We start from the raw sequence: 25,130 nt of genomic DNA on the forward strand, positions 1-25,130 counted from the left end.
TGATCGGGGCCCAGGAGAGACGAGAGTTTGGGGCCCAGAAGAGGCAAGGGCCTAGGGGCAGCATGGGCCAGCCCACACTGCAATATGTGTGCGCACTAGGTCCGTGCAGCAGAGCTGGTCTCCAGTCGTCTTGGTTAATCCTTGCCACTGGACCAAGACCTAGCTCTGTCAAGCCCGTGTGGTGGCTGGTGTGCAACGGGCAGCACACGTTAAAAAAATCCACACACAGGCATCTTCCATCCTTCAAGATGTAGTTCGGGATCCGGAATATTAGGTTCTTCATTGAAACACCTGTGAACTCATCCCTTTTCGGCGTGGGAGCAAGTCATCCTCGTTTCGAGGGACTGCCTGTGATGATGAGTCCTGTGTTGCAACTTCCCCAGGTTGCCACCTCATTTTTAGGTATGCCTGGTGCTGCTCCTGGCATGCTCTTCTACACTAATCATTGAACCAGGGTTGGTCCCCTGGCTTGATGGTAATGGTAGAGTAAGGGATATGTCAGGGCATGAGGTTACAGATTGTGGTGGGATACAATTCTGCTGCTGCTGATGGCCCACAGCGCCTCATGGGTGACCAGTTTTGCGTGGCTAGATCTGTTCTCAATCTAACCCATTTAGCATGTTGATCCAGTAAAATTATTTAAACGTGGACATTTGCGATAAATTATTGAACATAGAAATACATAAAAGTTACAACATGGAAACGGGCCATTCAGCCCAACCTGCCCTTGTCAACATCTACCTTCCACACAAGGAAATAGTCCAAATCACATTTACCCAGTTCCCAAATCCCTTCATCTCCTTCTCCTTCAACCATTATTGTTCTGCAGAAAAAGATTACCTCTATTCTTTTTTGAGGCTTTCTTTCCATCTAATTTTTCATTTTAGATAGCAGATATAAAATAATGCCCTTGCAGTTATATGTTTGGTGCCTTTCTAAAAGTACATTCGGCCTTTAATTATTGAAATCCCAGACCTTTAGACAACAGGAAGGTTCATTATTGCAGCAATGCAGTGTATGTATGAGCGATATCACAATGCCAATATCACAGTGCAGTGAAAAAGATGATGTAACTATACAGCTCCCTGAATAACATGAATTTTGGAACAACCATGAACACCTCTGATCATGGCAGGCGAATGATGAGAGCAATGTTGCGATGTGTGGTAAATACGTTTTTCTTATTTTTCTACAGGCATATGGGGCCAGGGATGAGGCCCAGTTGCACATTAGTAAAATGATCATAGACAAGGATTTATGTCGCCGGCAAGTTATTGAACTACAGGACATGTGCCGTGAGCTGAATAAGGAAATGCTGCAGTTAAGGTCGAACAGGGCCAGGCAGGAGGTAAGGGCAATTTTTCAGTTATTATTCAGAAACAACAGGTTGGGATTTTCATTGTCACCTGAAGTAAGGTGGACAGAGATCGTGTCTGATGTCTAAAACAACATGATCTTCTAAAAATATAAGGACTGATTTTCCTGACCCGTGTCCCCAGGTATTACATAGTTTCTCAGGCGCAAAGGTCAGCAAAAAGGGATGGAGAGCTGGGCAACCACCTCTTTCATGTTGCCGTGGGATATCCAGGGTTTTGCAGTGGGTACAGAGACTGGCCTGCAGCTGCAATAGGTGCAAGTCTGTCTGAGCCATTTAAATGCGGTTGCACTTCCTGTTGCAATGGCTGGTTTGGGACTTCAGTACAGCGGTTCCATGGTCTACCCTGAAGCCCTTGCCAACCAAAGGAACCACGGAGGTACCAGAGCAGGCCACAACTTGAAATAGGCCTTATCTTTGGTTTTAAAAGCTTTACTTGATCAGCAGCCATATGGACCCGGCAGCATTTGTGCCTCATTTTCCTATCCATTTTTGTTAGCCTGCTGGTGGCATATTAGAGTGAAGACACCTAGCCAGAGGATGTGGGATGCACAGCTCCTTGGCTGAAGAGCCTGGGAATATGGATCTCAAGGACCAAGAACAGAAAATTGCTGGTAACACTTACTCAGTCAGTTTCTGTAGAGAGAATAGACAAGTTAAAGTTTCAAGTGTGGATCCTTCATCAGAACGAGGTTCACGGAAGCTCAACCCCTGAATCAGTAACTTGTCTGTTTTCTCCACAAACGCTGCCTGACTTGCTGAGTTTTTCCAGCATCTGACTTTCATCATGTGGGATGAATGGGAGCTGTGTGAGTTGTTGTGCACAGAGAAAGTGGTGTAGATGATTTAATCTTTATAGAGGGAAGAGGGAAGGCATCGAGACAACAGTTAAGGCCAGATGTTGTGTAGAATTACATAGAAATTACAACACAGAAACAGGCCGTTTGGCAGAACCAGTCTCTGTTGTTCTTCATTCTCCCCAAGAGCTTTAGTCCTAATTCCATGAGCCTGCCCTGTTTCCAGGTGTGAAAAAAAGAAAGAGGAACTTGTATTTATATAGTGCCTTTCACAACAGCAGGACATCCCCATGTGCTTTACAGACCATGGAGTACTTTTGAAGTGTAGTCACTGTTGTAATATAGGAAACGCGGCAACCAATTTGCTCACAGCAAGGTCCTACAAACAACCATGAAGTAAATGTCCAGATCATTTGTTTTTAGATGTTGATTGAGGGATAAATGTTGGCCAGCGTCCTGAGAGAACTCCCCTGCTCTTCTTGGAGTACTGCCGTGGTATATTTTACCTCCACTTGAGCGAGCAGACGGGGCTTCAGTTTGACATCACAGCCAAAAGATGGCACCTCCAGCAGTGCAGCACTCCCTCAGTACCACACTGAATTATGATCCTAGATTGTGTGCTTAGTCCTCTGGAGTGGGGCTTGATTGACCTCCTGACTCGAGTGAGACTGCTGTCACTGAGCCAAGCCTGACCAATAATAGAAGGTCTCCTATATGAGAATGCACAAATGTCTATTTACAGCTGGCAACATATTGTCCTCCACATTATCTTCATGCTGCTGGTGATGACCTTTGCTATCCATGTAGGCCTTCATTTTCTGAGGCCTTGAAAGTGAGGTCACTTTGTAAGGCATTGTTTTGCAGCTCACAGCAAACAACAATGATCCTAGAAACCCAGTAGGACAATATTGCAGGGTGCCCCCAGGTCAGTCCAGGCACCCAAAGCATACCTTCAGCATACCAATGGTGTGCTCAATTATTATTGTGGTTGATGAACAAACCTCATTCTAAACAAAGGACACTCAGGATGAAACTCAGGATTTCGGCTAAGTTTGCTATTTACTTTATTGTAGACTGGAAAAATCCAGATAATGGAAAAGAAGAACATATGGATTAAATTAGCTTCAGTTTTCCTTTCTTTATTCCCTGACAGAAAATGATAACGGGTAATAAAACCCCAGTACGTGAAAAACCCAAACTGAAGCGTCTGCAAGCAGTGAATCCCAGGACCATCAGCTGCGAGAGTGATGACAGCAGCAGCAGCCACAGTGATGTAAGGGAGCAAACTTTTCAAATAATGCACACTTAAAAACAACAGTAGAAAGAGAGAAACGGTGATGTGCTACATTACCACTCCCAGAGGTGCTGTGCACTATCCTGAATATTACTCGCTTCTACAGTGAAAATAAGTCAGACTGAGATTGAATTTAAAAAGACTTTGGATCCAAACTTCCTTGTAACAAAAAGAGTGGGATAAATTCATGGAATTACAGAGAATTTACAACACAAAGACAGGCCATTAAGCCCAACTAGTCCATGCTGGTGTTTATGCACCACCTATAATCATAGAATGTTTGCAGCATAAAAGGAGTCCATTCGGCCCATTGAGCCCGTACTGTCTCTCCATAAGAGCACTTCATGAGCCACATGAGCCTCCTCCCACCCTACTTCATCTAACCCTATCAGTATATCCTATTCCTTTCTCCCTCGTGTACTTATCTAGTGCCTATATTTTCCCCATAATGAACAACCCACGAATGAAACTGTGGGAATTCTGAGAATGCTCTGGTGGGCCATCCATTACAAAAAACTGATTTCTTCTAATTTTTATCTTAATTTTATTTTAGCTTTTCAAAATATTGTTGCGTGTACAAAATTTGATTCAAATATAGATAGATAGATATAGAGACATATATACATACACACATATATCTATCTATATCTATATCTATATAGATAGATATATATACATATCTTATTTCTTGCTTTTTAATTTTTCCAAGTGAATCTTTGTACTTGTTCATCATTTATTTTCTTTTGCGCAATTTAAATTAAAAACCTTTATTTAATTGCGGTTTGAAGCCCTGTAAGTCTATGAGGGAGGTTATTGTGAGGAGACTATGTAAAACTCCCACAGCCCACAGGAACAGCAGTAGGCCATTCAACCCCTCAAGCCTGTTCCTCGATTCACTCCAATCATGGTTGATCTGTACCTCAACTCCATTTACCCAACTTTCACCCATATCTCTTGCTAACCTTACCTAGCAAAAATCTATTGATTTCAGTCTTGAAAATTTCAATTGACCCCAGATCCACAGACTTTTTGGAGGGAGGGAGAAAGTTCCAGATTTCCACTTCCCTTTGAGTGGAAAAAGCATCGTCTGGTTTTCGCCTTTGTGACTGTGACAAAGGTAAACTATCCCTGTCTGCAGCCTCTCCACCAACGTCCAGCTGGGTGGGACTGCATTCGCCTGGTTCCATTCTTATCTATCTAATCGTAGCCAGAAAATCTCCTGCAATGGCTTCTCTTCCCACTCCCACATCGTTACCTCTGGTGTCCCCCAAGGATCTGTCCTTGGTCCCCTCTTATTTCTCATCTGTTATGTTTAGAATAACTCCACAAGACTGAGTACTGTAGGCTTAAACTGATGTGACTTTAGTCTCTTTAATAAAACTCCAGAGTGCTAAAGCAGCATGGCAGACAACCTTTTATACTCGCTTGCATGAGGTGTGCAGGTGACCCTTGGGCCTCCAACAGGTGCGCCCTCTGGTGGCAAGTTTTACACAGTTATAATGTTTACATACATAACATCATCTATATGCTGCCCCTTGGCGATATCATCCGAAAATATGGAGTCAGTTTCCACATGTACGCAGACGACACCCAGCTCTACCTCACCACCACTTATGTGGGCCCCTGCTTGGTATTTAAATTGTCAGATTGCTTGTCTGACGTCCAGTACTGGATGAGCAGAATTTTTCTCCAATTAAATATTGGGAAGACTGAAGCCATTATCTTTGGTCCCCGCCACAAACTGTGTTCCCTAACCACTGACTCCATCCCTCTCCCTAGCATCAATCTGAGGGTGAACCAGACTGTTAGCAACCTAGGTGTCATATTTGACCCTGAATTGAGTTTCCAACCACATAGCCACGACATAATTAAAACCGCTCTTTTCCACCTCCATAACATTGCCCGTCTCCACCCCTCAACTCACTCCTAGCTGGCCTTCTACATTCCAAACTATGTAAACTTGAAGTCATCCAAAACTCAGCAGCCTGTGTACTAACCCACACCAAGTCAAAATCACCGATCATTCCTGTGCTTTCTGACTTGCATTGGCTCCCAGTTAAACAATGCCTTGATTTCAAAATTCTCATCCTTGTTCATAAATCACTCCATGGCCTTGCCCCTCCCTATCTCTGGAATCTTTTTCAGCCTCACAACCCCACACGATGTCTGCGCTCCTCCAATTCTGGCCTCTTGAACAGCCCTCATTATAATTGCTCAACCATCGGTGGCCGTGCCTTCAGCTGTTTAGGCCCCAAGCTCTGGAACTCCCTCCCTAAACCTCCCCGCCTCTCTACCTCGCTTTCCTTCTTTAAGACGCTCCTTAAAACCTACCTCTTTTACCAAGCTTTTGGTCATCTGCCTTAATTTCTTCTTCTGTGGCTCGGTGTCAAATTTATTTGTTTGTCTTGTAACACTATTGTACAACGCCTTGGGACATTTTACTACATTAAAGGCGCTTTATAAATTAAAGTTATTATTATTCGCTGCTAAATGGCCTCGCTCTAATTTTAAGATTATGTCCCCTTGTTCTGGATTATGTGTGTCCCACAGCTGTGTATTTCATTACCACTGCACCAGTTTGTTTCATTTATAGTTTTATGCAACTCTAAAGAAAACAGAAAGCACTGACTCACTGAGCAGCGTCAATTCTTCCTTTGTTGAGCCACCCAGCAAGGAATCTATCTACAGACGCAAAACTGAAGATGCCATGGAAGAACCATTCAGGTGAGAGAGACAACGCGCATACACCTTTTCAGTGGCGGAAGCTTGTGTCAAAAATCATTACCACTGTGCTTTAAACAACTTTCTTTCTGTAAGCCTATGTTCCACCATCCAGTCATGAGGATGGGTGGATGATTTGTATTTATTCATTCTTGGGATGTGTGGGTGTCACTGGCCAGGCTGGCATTTATCGCCCGTCCCTGGTTGCCCTGAGAAGGTGGTTGTAGGCCTTCTTCCTGAGCTGCAATTTGACATAACTGAGTAACCTGGTGGGCCACTTCAGAGGGCAGTTAGAAGTCAACTGGAGTCACAAAGAGACCAGATTGGAGAATAGCACAAGTTTCCTTCTCTAAAGGACATCAGTGAACCAGTTGGGTTTTTAATGACAGTCTGACAACTTCATGGTCATTTTTAGTAAAGACTAAAATGGTGTTGAGTAAGGAAGAAGAAAGAAAGACTTGCATTTATATAGCGCCTTTCACGACCACCGGACGTCTCAAAGCGCGTTACAGCCAATTAAGTACTTTTGGAGTGCAGTCACTGTTGTAATGTGGGAAACGCGGCAGCCAATTTGCGCACAGAAAGCTCCCACAAACAGGAATGTGATAATGACCAGATAAACTGTTTTTATGATGATTGAGGGATAAATATTGGCCCAGGACACCGGAGATAACTCTCCTGCCCTTCTTCAAAATAGTGCCATGGGATCTTTTACATCCGCTTGAGAGGGCAGACGGGGCCTCGGTTTAACGTCTCATCCAAGTAAGCTGAACTCCGAACAGGGGTGTCATGTATTCAACTGTCATTGTAATCCATGTATAAACTGACCTAAGTTGTACACCGTGAGAACACTGGTGAACTTGTGGGAGACACTCCTAACCTGAACTTTCAGGTATAAAAAGGGAAGCTCCACCCATCTTCTCCACTTCAGTGCTGGCTAATAAAGGTTACTGGTCACAGAGTGACCGTCTCTCTAGTATGGGCCTCGTGTGCATTTGTACTGTGTAGTAAGGACATATTATTGGCGACGAGTAACTGGGATTTAAACCATGCGAGCATGGGCACTAGTAGCACAGACGAGAGGTACTGTGTTGGTGATGATTGGGACAATTTTATTGAGAGACTACAGCAAAGTTTTGTCACTAAGGAATGGCTGGGACAGGATTCAGCCGACAAATGCAGGGCTCATCTCCTGACGGTTTGTGGATCCAGGACGTACTCCCTGATGAAGGACCTTCTAGCGCCAGAGAAGCCGGCGGACAAGACGTTCGAAGAGCTCAGTAAGTTGATCGGGGAACACCTTAAACTGGCGAGCAGCAAGCACATGGCAAGACACCGGTTTTACACGCACCGGCGGTGAGAAGGGCAAAGCGTTCTAGACTTCATGGCAGATCTCCGGCGACTGGCGAGCCTATGTAAGTTCCCAGATGCATGCAGAGCGGAGATGCTGCGAGACTTTTTTATTGAGGGTATCGGGCATCGGGCAAGCTGGGGTTTTCAGGAAACTGATTGAGACCAAAGACTTGACCCTGGAAATGGCGGCTTTGATGGCCCAGACATTTATCTCAGGGGAGGAAGAGATCAGAATGATGTTTGACAAAAATCTTGGTTTAAATGCAGCAAATGGACAGTGAGTCCACATTGTTAACGCGGCACACAGTTCTCCAGGCAGACAGGGGCAATCGGACATGCCCGAGCATGTAGTCGAACCCAAAGGGGGAATTCAACAGAGACAATGGCTAGCTGAACGGCGATTCATGCCATCGCAAGGGACAATGCGGCCAGTAATGGGACCATCAATACCTGTCAATGGTGCGTTTAAGGACAGTTACAGAGACAGTCAGAAATGATCGACTGGTAATGGACCTTTTGTTTCCAACAATGGCTCATGTTGGAGGTGTGGAGGCAAACACATAGCCAGAGCTTGCAGGTATCAGCAATATACCTGCAGAAATTGCAACGTCAGCGGTCACTTGGCGCGTATGTGCAGGAAGCCTGCAGCCAGGTTGATGTACGAGGAGGACGGGCCCGATGCAAGCCCTACAAGGCCAAATGGATACTGGGGGAAATTGCTGGAAGCTGAAGTTCAGCAAGTTCATGTGGAGCACATATACAGTTCATATACCAGGATGCCACCGATAATGATGAAAGTGCTCCTCAGTGGCATCCCAGTATCAATGGACCTAGACACGGGGGCCAGCCAGTCCCTGATAAGTATCAAATAGTTCGCCAAGTTGTGGGTGTCCAAGGCCAGGAGGCCAAAATTATTGCCGATTGATGCACAGCTACGGACATATACAAAGGAGATCATTCCGATGCTGGGCAGCGCCACAGTAGTCGTGACCCACAAAGATTCGGAGAACAGGTTGCCACTCTGGATTGTCCTGGGGGACGGTCCCGCACTGCTGGGGAGGAGTTGGATTGCTGTCATGAACTGGAAATGGGGCGATGTCAATGCAATTTCTTCTGTGGAGCGAATATCATGCTCATAGGTCCTGGACAAATTTGACTCACTATTTCAATCCGGCATTGGCACTTTCATGGGGACCAAGGTAGTGATTCACATAAACCCGGACGCCAGGCCAGTACACCACAAGGCCGTACGTGATGCGGGAAAAGCTAGATGGTGAATTGGACCGCCTGCTGAGGGAAGGCATCATCTCGCCAGTCGAATTCAGTGACTGGGCGAGCCCGATTGTGCCGGTGCTCAAGGCGGATGTGTCGGTCAGGATATGTGGTGATTACAAGGCCACCATCAATCGGGTGTCACTCCAAGACCAGTACCCGCTACCGAGAGCGGAGGATCTCTTTGCGACGCTATCCGGTGGCAAACTTTTTTCAAAATTGGACTTGATCTCATCTTACATGACCCAGGAGCTGGTGAGTGAGTCGAAGAAGCTGATCACCATCACGACACACAAGGGGTAATTTGAGTACAACAGATGTCTGTTTTGGATTCGCTCGGCCGCCGCAATCTTTCAACGAAACATGGAAAGTCTCTTCAAGCCGATTCCAAGGACAGTGGTTTTTCAAGACGACATCCTCATCACGGGTTGCGACATGGAGAACACCTCCACAACCTGGAGGAGATGCTACGCAGACTGCACTGGATAGGGCTGCGACTGAAAAAGGCGAAGTGCGTCTTCCTGGCTCCAGAGGTAGAATTCCTGGGGACGAGGGTAGCAGCAGACGGGATCAGACCTACTGTGTCCAAAACGGAAGCGATCCAGAGAGCACCCAGACCCCGTAATACGACGAGTTGCGTTCATTCCTGGAGCTCCTGAACTATTTTGGTAACTTTCTTCCCAAATTGAGCACACTGTTAGAGCCGCTACACATACTCCTATGCAAAGGTCGCGAATGGGTCTGGGGGAACAGCCAGGAAAGGGCTTTTGATAGAGCACGCAATTTGTTATGCTCCAACAATCTGTTAACGCTATATGACCCATGTAAGAAACTTGTTTTAACGTGTGATGCGTCGTCCTATGGGGTCGGGTGTGTGTTGCAGCATGTTAATGCCAAGGGTCAGTTACAGCCGGTAGCTTATGCCTCCAGAAGTCTGTCCCAGGCAGAAAGGGGCTACGGGATGGTAGAAAAGGAAGCGCTTGCATGTGTATATGCAGTAAAAAAAATGCACCAGTACCTGTTTGGCAGGAAATTTGAGCTGGAGACAGATCACAAACCCCTAACGTCCTTTTTGTCCGACAACAAGGCCATAAATGCAAATGCGTCAGCCCGCATACAGAGGTGGGCACTCACGTTAGCCGCCTATGACTATACAATTCGGCATAGGCCGGGCACTGAAAACTGCGCCGATGCACTCAGCAGGCTCCCATTAGCCACCACTGAGGGGGGCAACCGAGCATGCTGCTGAGATAGTCATGGCTGTTGAAGCTTTTGAAAGCGAAGGCTCACCCGTGACAGCCCGTCAGATCAAAGTCTGGACAAATAGAGACCCGCTATTGTCTTTAAGTCAAGAAATGTGTCCTGAATGGGGACTGGGCAGCCACGTACGGGACATGTCCTGAGGAATTTAAACCATTTCACAGGCGCAAGGATGAACTCTCAATTCAGGCCGATTGCCTACTATGGGGAAACCGAGTAGTCATGCCCCAGATGGGCAGAGAGGCATTCATCCGAGAACTCCACAATCAGCACCCGGGCATTGTCATGATGAAGGCAATTGCCAGGTCACACGCTTGGTGGCCAGGGATAGATGCAGACCTGGAACTTTGTGTTCGCAGGTGCAACACGTGTGCCCAGCTGGACAATGCGCCCAGGGAAGCCCCCCTTAGCCCCTGGTCCTGGCCCGCCAAGCCATGGTGGACTACGCAGGTCCTTTCATGGGAAAAATGTTTTTGGTTGTAGTAGACGCCTACTCCAAATGGATCGAGTGTGACATTCTCAATTCAAGCACATCCTCTGCCACGGTAGAAAGTCTACGGGCAATGTTCGCCGCCCATGGTCTACCGGACGTCTTGGTCAGCGACAATGGCCCGTGCTTTACAAGCATTGAATTCCAGGACTTCATGGCAGGAAATGGTAACAACCATGTCAGAACGGCACCGTTCAAGCCGGCCTCAAACGGCCAGGCAGAACGAGCAGTGCAGATAATCAAACAGGGGATGCTCAGAATCCAAGGGGGTTCCCTACAAAGCCGCTTATCACGCCTCCTGTTGGCCAATAGATCCTGATCACACTCGCTCACAGGGATTCCACCCGCAGAGCTGCTAATGAAAAGGATGCTCAAAACCCAGTTATCCCTTATACACCCCACCATGAAAGAAATTGTTGAGCGCAGGTGCCAGCCACAATGTGACTACCATGACGGGAATGCGAGGGCTTGATGTATTGATGTCAATGACCCTGCCTTTGTCCTCAACTACGCTGCAGGGCCCAAATGGCTCGCAGGCACTGTGATTGACATAGAGGGGAATAGAATTCTGGTAGTTAAACTTACCAATGGACAAATCTGCCACAAACACATGGATCAAACAAAAAGGAGGTTTAGCAGCCCCATAGTAGAAGCAGAGGAAGAACACGATGTAGAGTTCACTCCACCACAGGTGACCGAACACCAGAACCAAGTGGAGAAGAGCCCAGTCACTGTGGGCAGTCCAGACAGGCCTGAGGCACCGCAAACAGCAGACACTCAGGCCAGCGCCCAACAACTGGAGCCCCAACTCAGGTGCTCAGGGAACGTAAACCACCAGAGAGACTTAACCTGTGATCCCAATAAGACTTTGGAGGGGAGGTGATGTCATGTATTCAACTGTCATTGTAATCCATTTATAAACTGACCTAAGTTGTACACGTGAGAACACTGACCACTAGGTGGTGAACTTGTGGGAGACACTCCTAACCTGGACTTTCAGGAATAAAAAGGGAAGCTCCACCCATCTTCTCCACTTCAGTGCAGGCTAATAAAGGTTACTGGTCACAGAGTGACCTTCTCTCTAGTGTGGGCCTCGTGTGCATTTGTACTGTGTAGTAAGGACATATTAAGGGGGCACTATAGTTAGCCTCAATACTCCTCCGTTATGGAGGCGACAGTCAGCCAGGGATTCCATTTTTAGTACTGCCCACGTCAGCTGTGATGCTTTGTCAATAGCCTACCAACGCTCATTGTCTCGGCTCAAACATGAGGTTTGGCCATTTGGGTAAAGGTAATGGCCGCCATGGAACACTGCTCCTAAAAAGAGTCAACTTCTTCAGCAGAGAAAAGGCAGGAAACTGGGGTAACTTTTCTCTTTTTGTGTTTTTACAGCAACAGACATTATATTGAGGATGATGCTTTTACATCAGTTGATGATTTATCTGATACTGACAGTTGCAATGAAAATATTCCGGATGTCAGTGAGTTTTCATTTTCTCATTCGTGATCTGGGTATAGCACAAAAATAGGACAGAAATCTCGGCAACCTGACTCACCATGTAATAAACTTGATCAGCAACTTGTGACAATAAGAGACAGCAAGAACCTTTCAGTAGCTCTACTTAAACGGTTCATCCAATCCCGACAAGTTATTTACCGGTTTGCCCTTTTAGTCTGCTGGTTAACTTCTGGGTGTGGTTTTTTTGTGGTTATTCTCTGTCTTCTGCCACAGATTTGTGATTTCTGCCAACAAATTTGTGCTGGTGCTGGACTGTTTGTCCGCCTTCAAAACAGTGTTATTGCAGTGGATGGTCTGGAATGTCTAAATCTGGGCTGGAGGATGAGGGGGGCAGCAAAGAAGACAGGAGAGAACCAGGTATGTGGGGGAAGAGGGAGGAGGAGGGCACTATGCAGGAGACCGCAGTGGATCTTCAGAAAGCATTTCTCCTATGTTAACTTCACTGAGGAGCAATGTGTCTTCGCTTCACCAAGGAGGCTATCACCTGCTGTAGTGTCAAGTGGAGCCCCATACCAGGGCAAGGACAGCACTGACTGTGGCTGTCAAGGTGACCGTGACTCTACACTTTTATACCACGGGTTCATTCCACGCTGAAGCAAGTGACAGTAGAGACACCTACCAGTTTGCTGCTCCTCGTTCTATCAAGGAGGAACAGCTACATTACTTTCTCAATGAATAGAGTGAAGCGAGATGAGAGAGCACAGCTTCCTCAGCATCTAAAGTGCCATGGTCTGCAGCCACATTGCCTTGCGTGCACACCTTCACCATCCTGGCATCTTTCTGAATAGCTTGTTTGCAGTCACAGGTTATGTATCATGCAGGTCTGTTTTTCTGGCAGCAATCATGACTCATTCATCCTGCACCAGTCCTCTTTGCCGCCTTTATTCCGACCAGGTCATCAGGTCAGAGGCTGACTACATGTTGGCAAGGGGATTCCCCTTCAGATATGGCTCATGATTCCTGTCAGAGACCCAGGCACAGCTGAAGATCTGCTGTACAATGAGAACCATGTCACTCACCAGAAATATCGTCAAGCAGACCCTCCACATGCTGAAGTAACGCTTCCGCTGCCTGGACCGTTCTGGAGCAGATTTGCAGTACAGCCCTAAGCAGGTATCCAGATTCGTGGTTGTCTGCTGTATAACTACTGTGAGGGACCAGCCCTTACTACCACCTGGGCTGCAAGAAGTGGAGCAGGAGGAGAAGGAGCAGCATGAAGAGCAAGGAGACCGGGGGCAGCAACGACTAGTAGTGCCTGTAGCTGCCAACGTTCTCATACAGCAGCTCGTCCAGGAGTGCTTCATGTTAACAATCCCTCCCATTCTAATACAGAAACAGTTCCAAGATCCTTACCACTACCATCTAAACTACCACCATTGCCTTCCTTCAGTCCAGCCTTATGGGGCTTGCCCTCATTTCACTATCAATATAAACAGCAACACCAAATCCAGGACAAACAAAAACATCCAACAACTCAATTCCATAAATAATTGAGAATCATCCTTGTGCAACCCCTTAGTGTCTGTCTTCTGTGCTCATTTACCTATCTGAGTGCTTTAATGAAGTGCATCCCCAGTGGCTAAAGCTTGGAAGGTGGAAGGCCGCTGTGCTTCCATTGAGGACATTTCAGATGGTCCAAGTGGGCGACTTCAAACAGCTCTGGGCCCTAATGGCCTGGCTGCAAACTGTAGCATCTCGCCATGGACTGGGGCAGTCTGACCCAGCTGACTATGTGGCACTAACATGAGCACTGGAGTGGGTGGCGAGAGAGCTGGCATGCTGTCCCCCATAGAGTCAAGGCCACTCTCCTGGGACTGCGCCTCAGCGCTCCTAAAGCTCTGCGTGAGAACAGCAGGAGTGATGTGATGCGGTGGATGTGTGAACAGGCAGTAAGAGAGATAAGAGTTAAGATTCTGACTTTGACTGGCCTGGTGAGGTCATTAACTTTTGCTGCATTGCAGCCATGTCCTTGGAGCTAAGCTCCTGTCATTAAGCTCCTCTGCAACCTCTTCCTACTGGGACCATGTGAACAGGCGATTGTAGTGCTCACCACCAACCATGCCCATTTTCAGGCACGACTGAATTTCTAGGCCCTCATCTTGAATGATTCCAGAATGTTTACTTCCACTATCCTATTTGGAAGTCTATTTCAGGTACTGTTTCTTGTTGCATGATGGTGCTTCCTGACATCTGTCCTGAACTTAACATTGACTAGTTTATGACTATGTTCCCTTGTCTTGCAGTCAAGATTTATCTTTTTTTTTAAAGTTCCAAATTTAACTTTTTTATTTTGTTTAATATATTAAGGTTGATCTGATTCAGCGCCTTTCTGTTAGCTTCATTCATTGCTGCTCCACAATAATTGGGCGTGCTCATTCTTGAGTCCACCATTACTCCCAAGTTCACCGAGTTCAGCGATATCCATTAAGTGGGTTGCGCTTTCTTTCTTTCACCATGCACTTATCCACATTGATTTTCATCTGCCATTGTTCTGTCCACTTGCAAATTTTCTCCAGTAACTTTTGTAGTTCCTTGGCTCCCTCACCAGACTCATCTGCCTCTCCCAGCCCTCCTGCTGCCCACGTAACAAAGAATGACTGCTCTTCAAAGCAATTAATTGTAATATGAAGCAATGTGTGAGAGATAAGATTAGGTGCTCCATAAATATAAACTCTTCTTTTCTTTCTTTATTTGTATTATCTGTCAATTTTACCAAATTGCATTTAGTTTCTGAATCGATTTATGTAGATTAGGTACAGCATGGGCCTTAGCATCAATTGCTCAGGTATTCCACTCAGTACATCTCACCACCCAGATTAATTCCTGTCCCTAGATGCCTTTCTTACAGCCGGTTCCTAATCTATATTCAGGTTTTACCTTGGATGCCTACTGACTTAAGGTTGTGTAGCAGCTTTTCGAGTGGAAACTTAAAGATCATGTGAGGAACCGTGAGCATAAACCCACATCCTTTCATGTCACAATGCATCTCTGCACTATCACCGCTCTGCCCATATAGTGATATATATTTAACAGTTCCAGATAACTTGCGTAACCGTGGTTGTGAGATGAAGCTCCAGTTTCAGAGATATTTTTGGGCCATGCTCTGCAACATTTAAACTGAAAATTTCAATCAATAACAACTAATTGTGATTATATCAGAGTAGTGTGGGGAATGTTAGTAAATGCCAGTAATATTAGAGCCAGGTGTATGTAATGCAACAGTCTGGCCAAAAGTTGTAAAGAAAGCATTCACCATATTGTGGGTGTACATACTTTGTTACAATTCAACTTAAAGCTAATTGAAATTATGAACATTTAAATTAGTAAAGATAAAGATACTTTTTAAGTTGCAATTCACCTTCTACATTAGAGAAACTGCACTAAGGCTACAATGTAGCATTTCAGCATCAGCATAAATCATATCTAAATTGTGTCAAATTCATTTCAGTACCATTCAAAACGCCTGAGCCATCCACTCAAACATTACTATCTATGGCTGGAGCCATTCCACTACCTGAACAAGACCGGTAAACAATACATTTTCATTTGTTCAATGTATTTTTCAAATTTCTTTTTATGTATCGCTGAGGAGAGGCAAAGGCGATTTTGCTTTAAACAGAGTACAGGTTGGACCTCCCTTACCCAGGACTCCCTTATCCGGCACCACCCCTCGTCCGGCATCATTCCCAGTTGGGGGGGTTGCATGCGCAGAACGCGTTGTGTTCTTCACAAAAAATAACCAAAGTGCACAGTGACGAAACCATTTAATTATACGGGGTAGACACATCCTCATTATAACTAGCTTTCCTCTTCTGAAACCCAGAATGAACTAAATTGTAAGACGGACAAGATCGCAAATGAAATTTACAGTTGACCGATCCCCCTTTCTATCCTTCACTGCACATCTTGATTTTGATATTCAGAACAGATAAACACCTACAAACAAAAACACCGCACACAATGTTAATCACAACTTCGGAATCACGACCCGACTCTCACGTCTTAAACACCAACACGCAGTTAAACACGAAGAGGATACGACACCAAGTTCCCAAGAGTGCCAAATCACTCACTTGGCTTCACAAAAGCTTTTAAATGCACAAACGATATTTTAAAAAGGAGCCTTCCAGAACATACATTAAAAAAAAAAATTCGTACAAGGTAGTCACCAATATAATCTTTTTCCTCAATGTCGGGGTTATCGGATGCCTCCTCCTCGTCACCCTGCTGGAACTCCTGCAGCCACAGTCCTCGGGCCGAACACTCCTCCCCACAGCGCTCCCTCCGGGGGGTGGGGGGAGGGGGAGGGCCCACTCTGGCCACGCTGATTCTTCAGGGCCCGCTGACACTTCGGGTCCGCTGGGCCTGCTCGGCCGCCAACCTTCTCCCCCCCCCACCCCCACGACCTCGGGCCACCTCCACCAGCCCCCCCCCCACCCCGGACCTCGGGCCGCTGACCTCCCCTCATCCGGCAAAATCCCTTATTCAGCACAGGCCAGATCCCGAGGGTGCCAGACAAGGGAGGTTCAAGCTGTAATAGGAATAAGCATTCAATAAGTATAGGTCTCATAACTCCCTCCCCCAACCCCAATCTCCCCCATCACTGTTTGTATAAAACGCTTTAATCCCCAATCTCAGAGAAATATTCTGCACCGTCTCTTCATCCTTACAGCTACTTAACCAAGGTGGTGGTATAGTTGTATCATATATGCTTTTATATCATGGACTTGTCTACAGACTGCCCAAATGTATTTATTCTATGTCCATCACCAATCATATCATATCCTCTGTGTATGGCCTGTGCTCTACTGTGATCCATCTCTCAGTCCTCTAGAGCAAGCGTGTCAAACCTGTGGTAACTTCCATAGCAATAAATGCTATGCCACAGTGCTGATATAACTGTGGGATAACATTGTTACTGGTAATGTGTCAGCTTGGTTGAGTTGATAGCATTCTCATCTTTGAGTTAGAAGGTCCACTGGGATTTGAGCACACAATCTAGCCTTCAATATGGAGGAAAGCAGGACTTGCCAGGAATGAACATCTCCCAGATTCTCTCTTTCTTTCAAGTCTTGTTTGGTCACATAATTTGACTTTGGAAATTACACCATGATTTATAGATCATATCTTCAGTAAACATTATATTCAAAAAAATAATCTTTTGTAACCAGCTTTCTGCCAATTGGGCAGGGAGTTGGAGGAGAGAGACTGCCAAATGGAAAGGAGATCAACCGGAACATCTCCAAATATATCTGGGCCAACCATTACCCCAACCATGCTGTCCAATTTGAACAAAGATAATCCCAAGTGTTGCCTAGTTACGTCGTTGACTTTATCTGGTACCACAACATCTCACATGATGTAAGTAATTTTGGTTCCCTTAGAAGAGGCCTTACCCTCATTGTGAGAAACTGAAAATATCTGACAACAGTACTGTTTATATATTTGTTTATATCTTGGGGGGGTAGGGGGGGGTTATTTAATCATGCAATATAAGTGAAGGGGAAATTAAAGGAACAAATGTGGAAACTTCTCAAATCAAATCTAATTTCTGAATTTCTTGTGTTTTTTTTTTGCCACAGGCCTTTCCCACCAGGGCCTCCGCAAATGAAGTTAATGAGCAGAATATCATTATTTGAATTGAATGGAGACGGCATCCTGGATCAGATTGAAATAATTGGCGGGAATGCAACTGGAACATTCATTCACAAAATCAAACCTGCATCTCCAGCGAGTAACTGTGGCCTTGAGCCAGGGTTTCAGATCATGATGGTAGGGGTTCAGACATGCTGCAAAACTACTTTGTAATTGAAACAAAATGAAAACTTGGAGCGGCAGGGTTAGACAGAGGTCAAATTAATAGTGAGGGAGACATGCAGTGCATCCTTAACCCCTGTGAAAAATGAAATAACTCACAAGTGTCATCCTTATGATGGTCTTTCACAAAAGTTAATCAAAGACTTGGGGGGGTGGGGGTGAGGAAATTATGTGCCTTTGCGCCTCCCGTTAGTGCCCTAGGGGTGGGGGGGGGGGCGCGCTGCGTTGACGGGGCGCACATGGCTTTGTGATTGGGCACGACGCTAACATCGACTCCTGCCATATTTGGAGGTCGTGATGATGTCGCCGTGCGCATCGCCCCGGAGCCGAAATTGCATTCTGGCCCCTGCAGCAGCGCCGGGCGAAAACACGGCAGCTGCAGAAGGCGTGGATCAGGTAGCCGCCCGCTTCAGGGCGATGCTTAAAGGCGAGGTGGCCAAGGTAAGTAAAAAAAAAAAAACAAAAAAAAAACCGTTTTTCTTCCAGTTTTTTCCCCCCCGAGTTCCTGCCTGCAATTGATCAGCTATGCTCGAGTGCCGGGCTGATCGTGCGGGATCATGGTGGTCCAGGTAGGTACTTTTTATTTTGCAGATCCTGCAGTGATGGCCCTTCCCTTTAAGGGAGGGAAGGAACCTCTGAATGCGGCAGCGTGCGCTGCCCAGTGTGCCAACGAAAATACAGCCTAGCGCCTCTAGAGTTAGGCAATATCAAAGGCCAGGAGTCCAGCTCTATTCTATACAATGCAATTGTAATTGAATGCATTTGTGGATGGATGCTGGATGAGAACAGGCTCAGTCAGAAAGTTGTTCAAGATGATAGATGAATAATGGCTACATGGGCGAGGTATCAGAGTGCAACCATCACCCATGGAACCTCCATGGAGTGAGTCAGTGCCTTCAGGAGAGGAGGATGAAAAAAAATTAAACTATTACTACATTCTAATGGCAGCAGTAGAAATTCATTCCTTTTCCCTGCCTCTCATTTTAATACATGCCAGAATGCACATACATGTTCTCACTTGGTTTCTGAAATGCTGAGATTGACCACATCTTACTGTAATTCATTTGTGATAATACATCAATGAAATGAAGTGACAAAGCCATCGGGATGTTGTACACACTTGAGTGACTTTTCTCTTTTGTTGCACCATTATCATCATCATCATAGGCAGTCCCTCGGAATCGAAGAAGACTTGCTTCCAACTCTTAAAATGAACAATAATTTGTTGCACCATTCTCTCAGAGGATGCCAAATGTTTCCATACCATTGTTTACATTTTATAAAAAAATGCTTATTCAGTAAATATCCGACCTTGGTGAGAACATGTCCCACTGATTCTGGCTGTGTCCCAATATCCAGCCTTGGTTATAATATGTCCCTCAGATTCTGGCTAGGTTCCAAACACCACATTATAATGGACTCTATTATACTGCAATCCCTACTTTGTACTATTTTCAGATCCACTCCAAGACATCCATTCAAGTCTTTTTATTCAAAAGCAGTTGTATAAATGTGCATATGTTATGTTGAAAAATATATTGTTTAGCTGTAAAGAACTGAAATCTTTCCAGAAGACTAATTATATTGATGAACCCGCAGGTGGAAAATAATGGCAGAGAGAAAAAGACCATACTGGAGGATGCCAGTTTAGAGGAGGCTGTTTGGACCTTGAAGCAAATTAAAGGGATGTGCTGTTTGACCATAAGGCGCAAGGGAGAGGGTGAGTTCCACAAGAAATGGAATAAATACTGTGCTCTTAATCCAACAGTCACTCAGGATATGAAGCAAACTGTGCGGAATGTGTTCCACACATAATCAAGTGCACCATCCGTGATTTCAAAAAAGATTAAATTAAATTTTACAACCGTTAAGAACAAAGCGTTAGAGGGTGTTGCTGGGCCCTTTTAAAACTTCAGTTATAAAGCTTACCAATTAATGTTATTTATTTTGTACTGTCATTGTGATTAGGGTTGCAAGTTAATTGAGTTACTGGAGCAGTGTAAGAAAGCAGAATTATTGTCAGTTAATCCACACTGCTCAGTAACTTTTCCAAACCACAGTTTCCAGTGATGTTGTCAGCAGGTTAAATGAAAAAATTCACAAAATTGACAGAATGAAAGAAACACTTGCATTCAAATAGTGCTTTTCACAACCATCAGACATCTCAAAACGCTTCCCAGCCAATGAAGTCCTTTTGAAGTGGAGTCACTGTTGCAATGTGGGAAACATGGCAGCCAACTTGGGCACAGCAAACTCCCACAAACAGCAATGTGATAATGACCAGGTAATAGGAACATAAGAACAAAAGAAATAGGAGCAGGAGTAGGCCATTTGACCCCTCGAATCTGCTCCGCCATTTAATAAGATCATGGCTGATCTGATCATGGACTCAGCTCCGCTTCCCTGCCCGCTCCCCATAACCCTTTATTCCCTTATCGCTCAAAAATCTGTCTTTCTCCGCCTTAAATATATTCAATGACCCAGCCTCCACAGCTCTATGGGGCAGAGAATTTACAACCTCTGAAAGAAGAAATTCTTCCTCATCTCAGTTTTATATGGGCGACCCCTTAATCTGAGACTATGCCCCCTAGTTTTAGATTCCCCTATGAGTGGAAATATCCTCTCTGCATCCACCTTGTCAAACCCCCTCATTATCTTACATGCTTCGATAAGATCACCTCTCATTCTTCTGAACTTCAATGAGTATAGACCCAAACTACTCAACCTATCTTCAGAAGTCAACCCCCCTCATCTCTGGAATCAACCTAGTGAACCTTCTCTGAAAAGCCTCCAATGCAAGTATATCCTTCCTTAAATACGGAGACCAAAACTGTACGCAGTACTCCAAGTACGGCCTCACCAACACCCTGTACAGTTGTAGCAGGACTTCTCTGTTTTTATACTCTATCCCCCTTGCAATAAAGACCAACATTCCATTTGCCTTCCTGATTACTTGCTGTACCTGCACACTAACCTTTTGTGTTTCATGCACAAGGACCCCCAGGACTACAGCACTTTGCAATTGTTCTCCATTTAAATAATAACTTGCTTTTCTATTTTTTCTGCCTAAGTGGATAACCTCACATTTTCCCACATTGTACTCCATTTGCCAAATTTTTGCCCACCCACTTAGCCTGTCTATATCTCTTTGCAGATTTTTTTGTGTCCTCCTCACAATTTGCTTTCATATCCATTTTTGAATCATCAGCAAACTTGGCTACATTACACTCAGTCCCTTCATCCAAGTCATTAATTAAGATTGTTACTAGTTGAGGCCCCAGCTGGGATCTTCCCAGAATCCCAGGAATTTTGGTAGATTACAACTAATCTGTTTTTGTTATGTTAATTGAGGGTTAAATATTGGCCAGGACACACCAGGGATAACTCCCTTGCTCCTCTTTGAATTAGTGTCATGGGATTATAGTGCAGGCAGGGGCTCAGTTTAACGTTCATCAGAAAGATGGCATCTCTGACAGTGCTGCACTCCCTCAGCACGGCACTGGAGTGTCAGCCTAGAATTATGCGCTCAAGTTCCTGGAGTGGGACTTGAACCCACAACCTTCTGACTTAGAGATGAATGTGCTACCCACTGAGCCACAGCTGAATACATGAATCAAAAGAGTGTTTGAATTACGTACAGTTCTCCATAACATTGATTGTATAAGAAAATCCAGATTGTAGGACGCTTTAAAAGTATGAATTGCAATTACTTTTTTTGTTTCCAGTAAATTATCACATTGCTGGACTGTGGAATTATAACAGAATAAATTCATAAAATAAACTGCCCACATATTTAATTTGGTGTTTAAAAATAATGTTTTGAATTTTGATGTGACAGTGAAGGTGCTATTTGGTTGGGGAAAAGGAACTAATACTCATCAATCATTTCTATTTGGAATGTCTTTTGGCTGTCTGTGGAACAAGGTTGGTGCCAGTCTTGGAGATAGCATTTGCAGCCTTGATTACAGAAGTTTGTCAGCTAAAAGAGGCTAGTTGGAGGGGAATGGCAGTATAAAAGCTGGAAAAAGAAACTTAATGACTATGTTGGAAAAATAAGACCTGCAGTGTTTGTGTATTTTTCAATAAAAATTACTTGTCCAGATTGCTGAAATTTAAATCTGTACCACAGCAACATAAAAGCAGAGATGGATTGAGAAGAAAGAAAATCCCAAGTTTAAATCTTAGATTTGACTGGCATTGTATGTTAGTTCCATGCATTTCAAAATGGCCACAATCCTCCCTGAATCATTTTCATAGTTTTTATTTAATCCCAGTCATTAAACTATTTCTTCCAACACCAGCCACATCAAACTTGTTTTTGCTCGTTGAATTTACAAGCTATGGGGAATTAACATGGGGACAAATGGAGGTTTTCACCATATTTATGGGACCATATAGTTCAAATGAGTGATTTGTTGAGGCAAGTGAATTGTTTCCACTCGGAAATCATCATTTTCATGGCGGTCTTGACATTTTAAGCAAAATTCCAGCACTTGGGCAATAAATCACATGACATGTGGCAAGATGCAAATTCACAGGATTTTTCCACACCAAATTATTTGCTCTAATTATGTTTTTTTCTGCAGACAGAAAAAATTACAAATATATGATAGTGAACCAGGAATATATAAACGTTAGTCCTGCATGTTCTGGTACATGTTGAAGACCGTGTTGCTTAAATTTCATACTATATTTGATCTGAAATTTTTTTTCTTCGAATATAATCTTGCTTGAAGTATCGCAATTAACTTTAGTTTTAAATTTTAAACCTCTTGTGATTTTGTATCTTCAGTTAAATATCTTTATTGAAGTTCGGCTGTGATCTAAGAAGGCAAGTTAAACCATAATATATGTTGTGGGTGTTTTGTTTAATCAGCTTATCAAACATTGGTGGAAAATATTGAGAAGAAGATTGTTACCTCTGGTGATTCATTCTACATCCGAGTCAATGTAACATTTGATAAGGAAAGTGGAGCGGTGGGTGGATTTACTGTCCAGTGCAATGAAATCCTGCATGTCACTGACACGGTGCACAGAGGCAATAGTGAGTGGAAAACATTCAGAGTGAATCCCAACACAATGGTTGACATGGATGGCGGTACTATTCCTAATAACTACCGGTAAGCATTTAACACTAATGGTGCTCTCAGTCCTGGCAAATCAGTCTTTGCAATCTGAACCACAGTAAATGTGTTTTATTTAGAACATTGCAGCATTTGAGGCAAAATAAAGAAATGCTGAAAATCATTCTTGTATGTAAATTTTGTTGTCTTAACTAGCTGGTTGCTGGGAGTTGTGCAACTGTGGTCTGTGATAACTATACATCTAGTTTTTGCCTCCTCTGATGAAGCGATGTTGACCCAAGGTCAGACATCCCCTGCTACCTACCCACTCTGTGCACACAGCAATAGACCTATGACAGCATCTCAATATAGAAAAATCAAGTCTGTGCTCCCGCATGCAGTGACACTGTATTAATGTCCTAAAGTGTTGCCTTCATTTGGATGATTAATATGTTTTTCCTCTGATTATCTCTGATATGTTTTTCTGTTGGGTATAGTTCTATGCAGGAAAGGCAAAAGCAAAACGTTCCCCCTTATATTTATTTTTATTCCATTTTTTCTTAGTAATTATTTCCCCTTTATCTCATATATTAGGGATGGGCAATAAAAGCTGGCCTTGCCAGCGATGCCCACATCCCAGGAACTAACAACATAGTACATTGGCATCCCATAAGAGATCACATATGCTAATTTTGTAATCGGCTGTTAGGAGGTGCATTACTCAGGTTGACTCGTGTACAAAGTCTTCTTATTCTCTGTGAAGAATGGTGCTGTGAATCTGGGTCCCATTACTCTGAAATAGTGCTGTAAGACTATCATCCTTGACTTATAGGGGGGAATTTTCCAAGGGTCAGTGGGTGCGATCGGTGGCAGGTCAGGTGGGAAAGTGCTTTTTTCCCCAGTGGGTCAGCACCCTGTCGCTGCGCACCTTTACCAAATGTCGGGTCTGCCAGCGCCAAGTGTTGAAAATAAAGGACACTAACAGAAACTTTACATGAACATTGGCTAAAGCACCCAAGTGCCTACCCTTGTGTGTTGTTAGTTGGTATGATTGCATTAGGATGAGGGTGAGTGTGAGGGGTGGCTAGTGAGATGGGGATGTGATATTGTAGATAGAGAGAGAGGGATGAGTGGCGGTGCAAGGTAAGTTGGTGTGAGTAAGGATGCGTAGGAGTAGGTTAGGGTAGGGAAGGCAGACAGATGGGGATGTGATGAGAGGCACAGCAGGATAAAGGTGAGTGTGGCTTTGTACTCGCGCTTCCTGATCTAATGAGACAATTGAAAGGTTTGCGCCACTGCACCCTAGTCATCCTGATGACATCCCTGCTTGTGACCTCCTCTGCAATGTGCAACCAGGCTGCGTTGGTTTCCTGGGGAGGTCTCTTCCACCCATTGGAAGGGTAGAGAACCCGTGCTGTGAATCCCTCCATAAGCATAGCGATGGAATCACTATGGGGGAGCCTTAGTGCAGCCCTGCACCTTTGTGCAGTGCTTCTCAGTGTTTGCAGCACCTGAATGCAGTAGAACCAGTACAAATGTCAAAGTAAATTTGCGCATGGTCCCTTTAAGGAAACCACCTGATGACCCGTTATCAAATGACGTTATCAGACCTGCTTCCTTCAATTGGCCGGCAAGCGCACTGGGCAGACTGAACAAGCCCAATCAGGGAAAATTCATTCTACACAGAGAGCTGGAGCCAGCAGCGAGGCCGGGACCCGCCACCAATGTCACCCATCACAGACTGGCCGTGGTTCGTAAAATCCAGCCCACAGTTTCCAAATTTACTGATGGGATTATATCATATACTGCATGGCCTGGGGACATTTAAAACTTAAACTTGACCTAGTCTATAAGCCATCCAACCTGTTTCTACACTCTAGCACCCAACTACATTGGTCAGGTGCCAAAGCTATAAACGTATTAAATAAAGTTTACCCAATGGTTCACTTGGTAAAACCAACATATAACTGAGCCAAAGAGACCAAAAGGTTCCATGTTTAATTATTACTCTGTACTGAGTTAATAACTTTCTTCCAGGTGGCACTTGCAGCATTACAATTAGCCTCAGTAATAATAAGAACATAAGAAATAGGAACAGGAATAGGCCATACAGCCCTCGAGCCTGCTCCGCCATTCAATAAGATCATGGCTGAGCTGATCATGGACTCA

General features: G+C 44.6%; 1 protein-coding gene across 1 annotated transcript in view; it reads left to right on the forward strand.

Annotated features, from left to right (window-relative positions):
* Positions 1 to 25,130, forward strand: part of card14 (caspase recruitment domain family, member 14) — a 69,503-nt gene that overhangs the window by 19,197 nt on the left and 25,176 nt on the right. Inside the window, exons 7-14 of the mRNA XM_070858217.1 lie at positions 1,196 to 1,348; positions 3,326 to 3,445; positions 6,060 to 6,190; positions 11,955 to 12,043; positions 15,530 to 15,608; positions 17,664 to 17,853; positions 19,498 to 19,618; positions 22,775 to 23,018. Of these exons, the coding sequence (XP_070714318.1) occupies positions 1,196 to 1,348; positions 3,326 to 3,445; positions 6,060 to 6,190; positions 11,955 to 12,043; positions 15,530 to 15,608; positions 17,664 to 17,853; positions 19,498 to 19,618; positions 22,775 to 23,018 (1,127 nt within the window). The remainder of the gene's footprint in view (positions 1 to 1,195; positions 1,349 to 3,325; positions 3,446 to 6,059; positions 6,191 to 11,954; positions 12,044 to 15,529; positions 15,609 to 17,663; positions 17,854 to 19,497; positions 19,619 to 22,774; positions 23,019 to 25,130) is intronic.

Source organism: Pristiophorus japonicus, chromosome 16 (genome assembly GCF_044704955.1).
Source record: "Pristiophorus japonicus isolate sPriJap1 chromosome 16, sPriJap1.hap1, whole genome shotgun sequence".
NCBI lineage: Eukaryota > Metazoa > Chordata > Chondrichthyes > Pristiophoridae > Pristiophorus > Pristiophorus japonicus.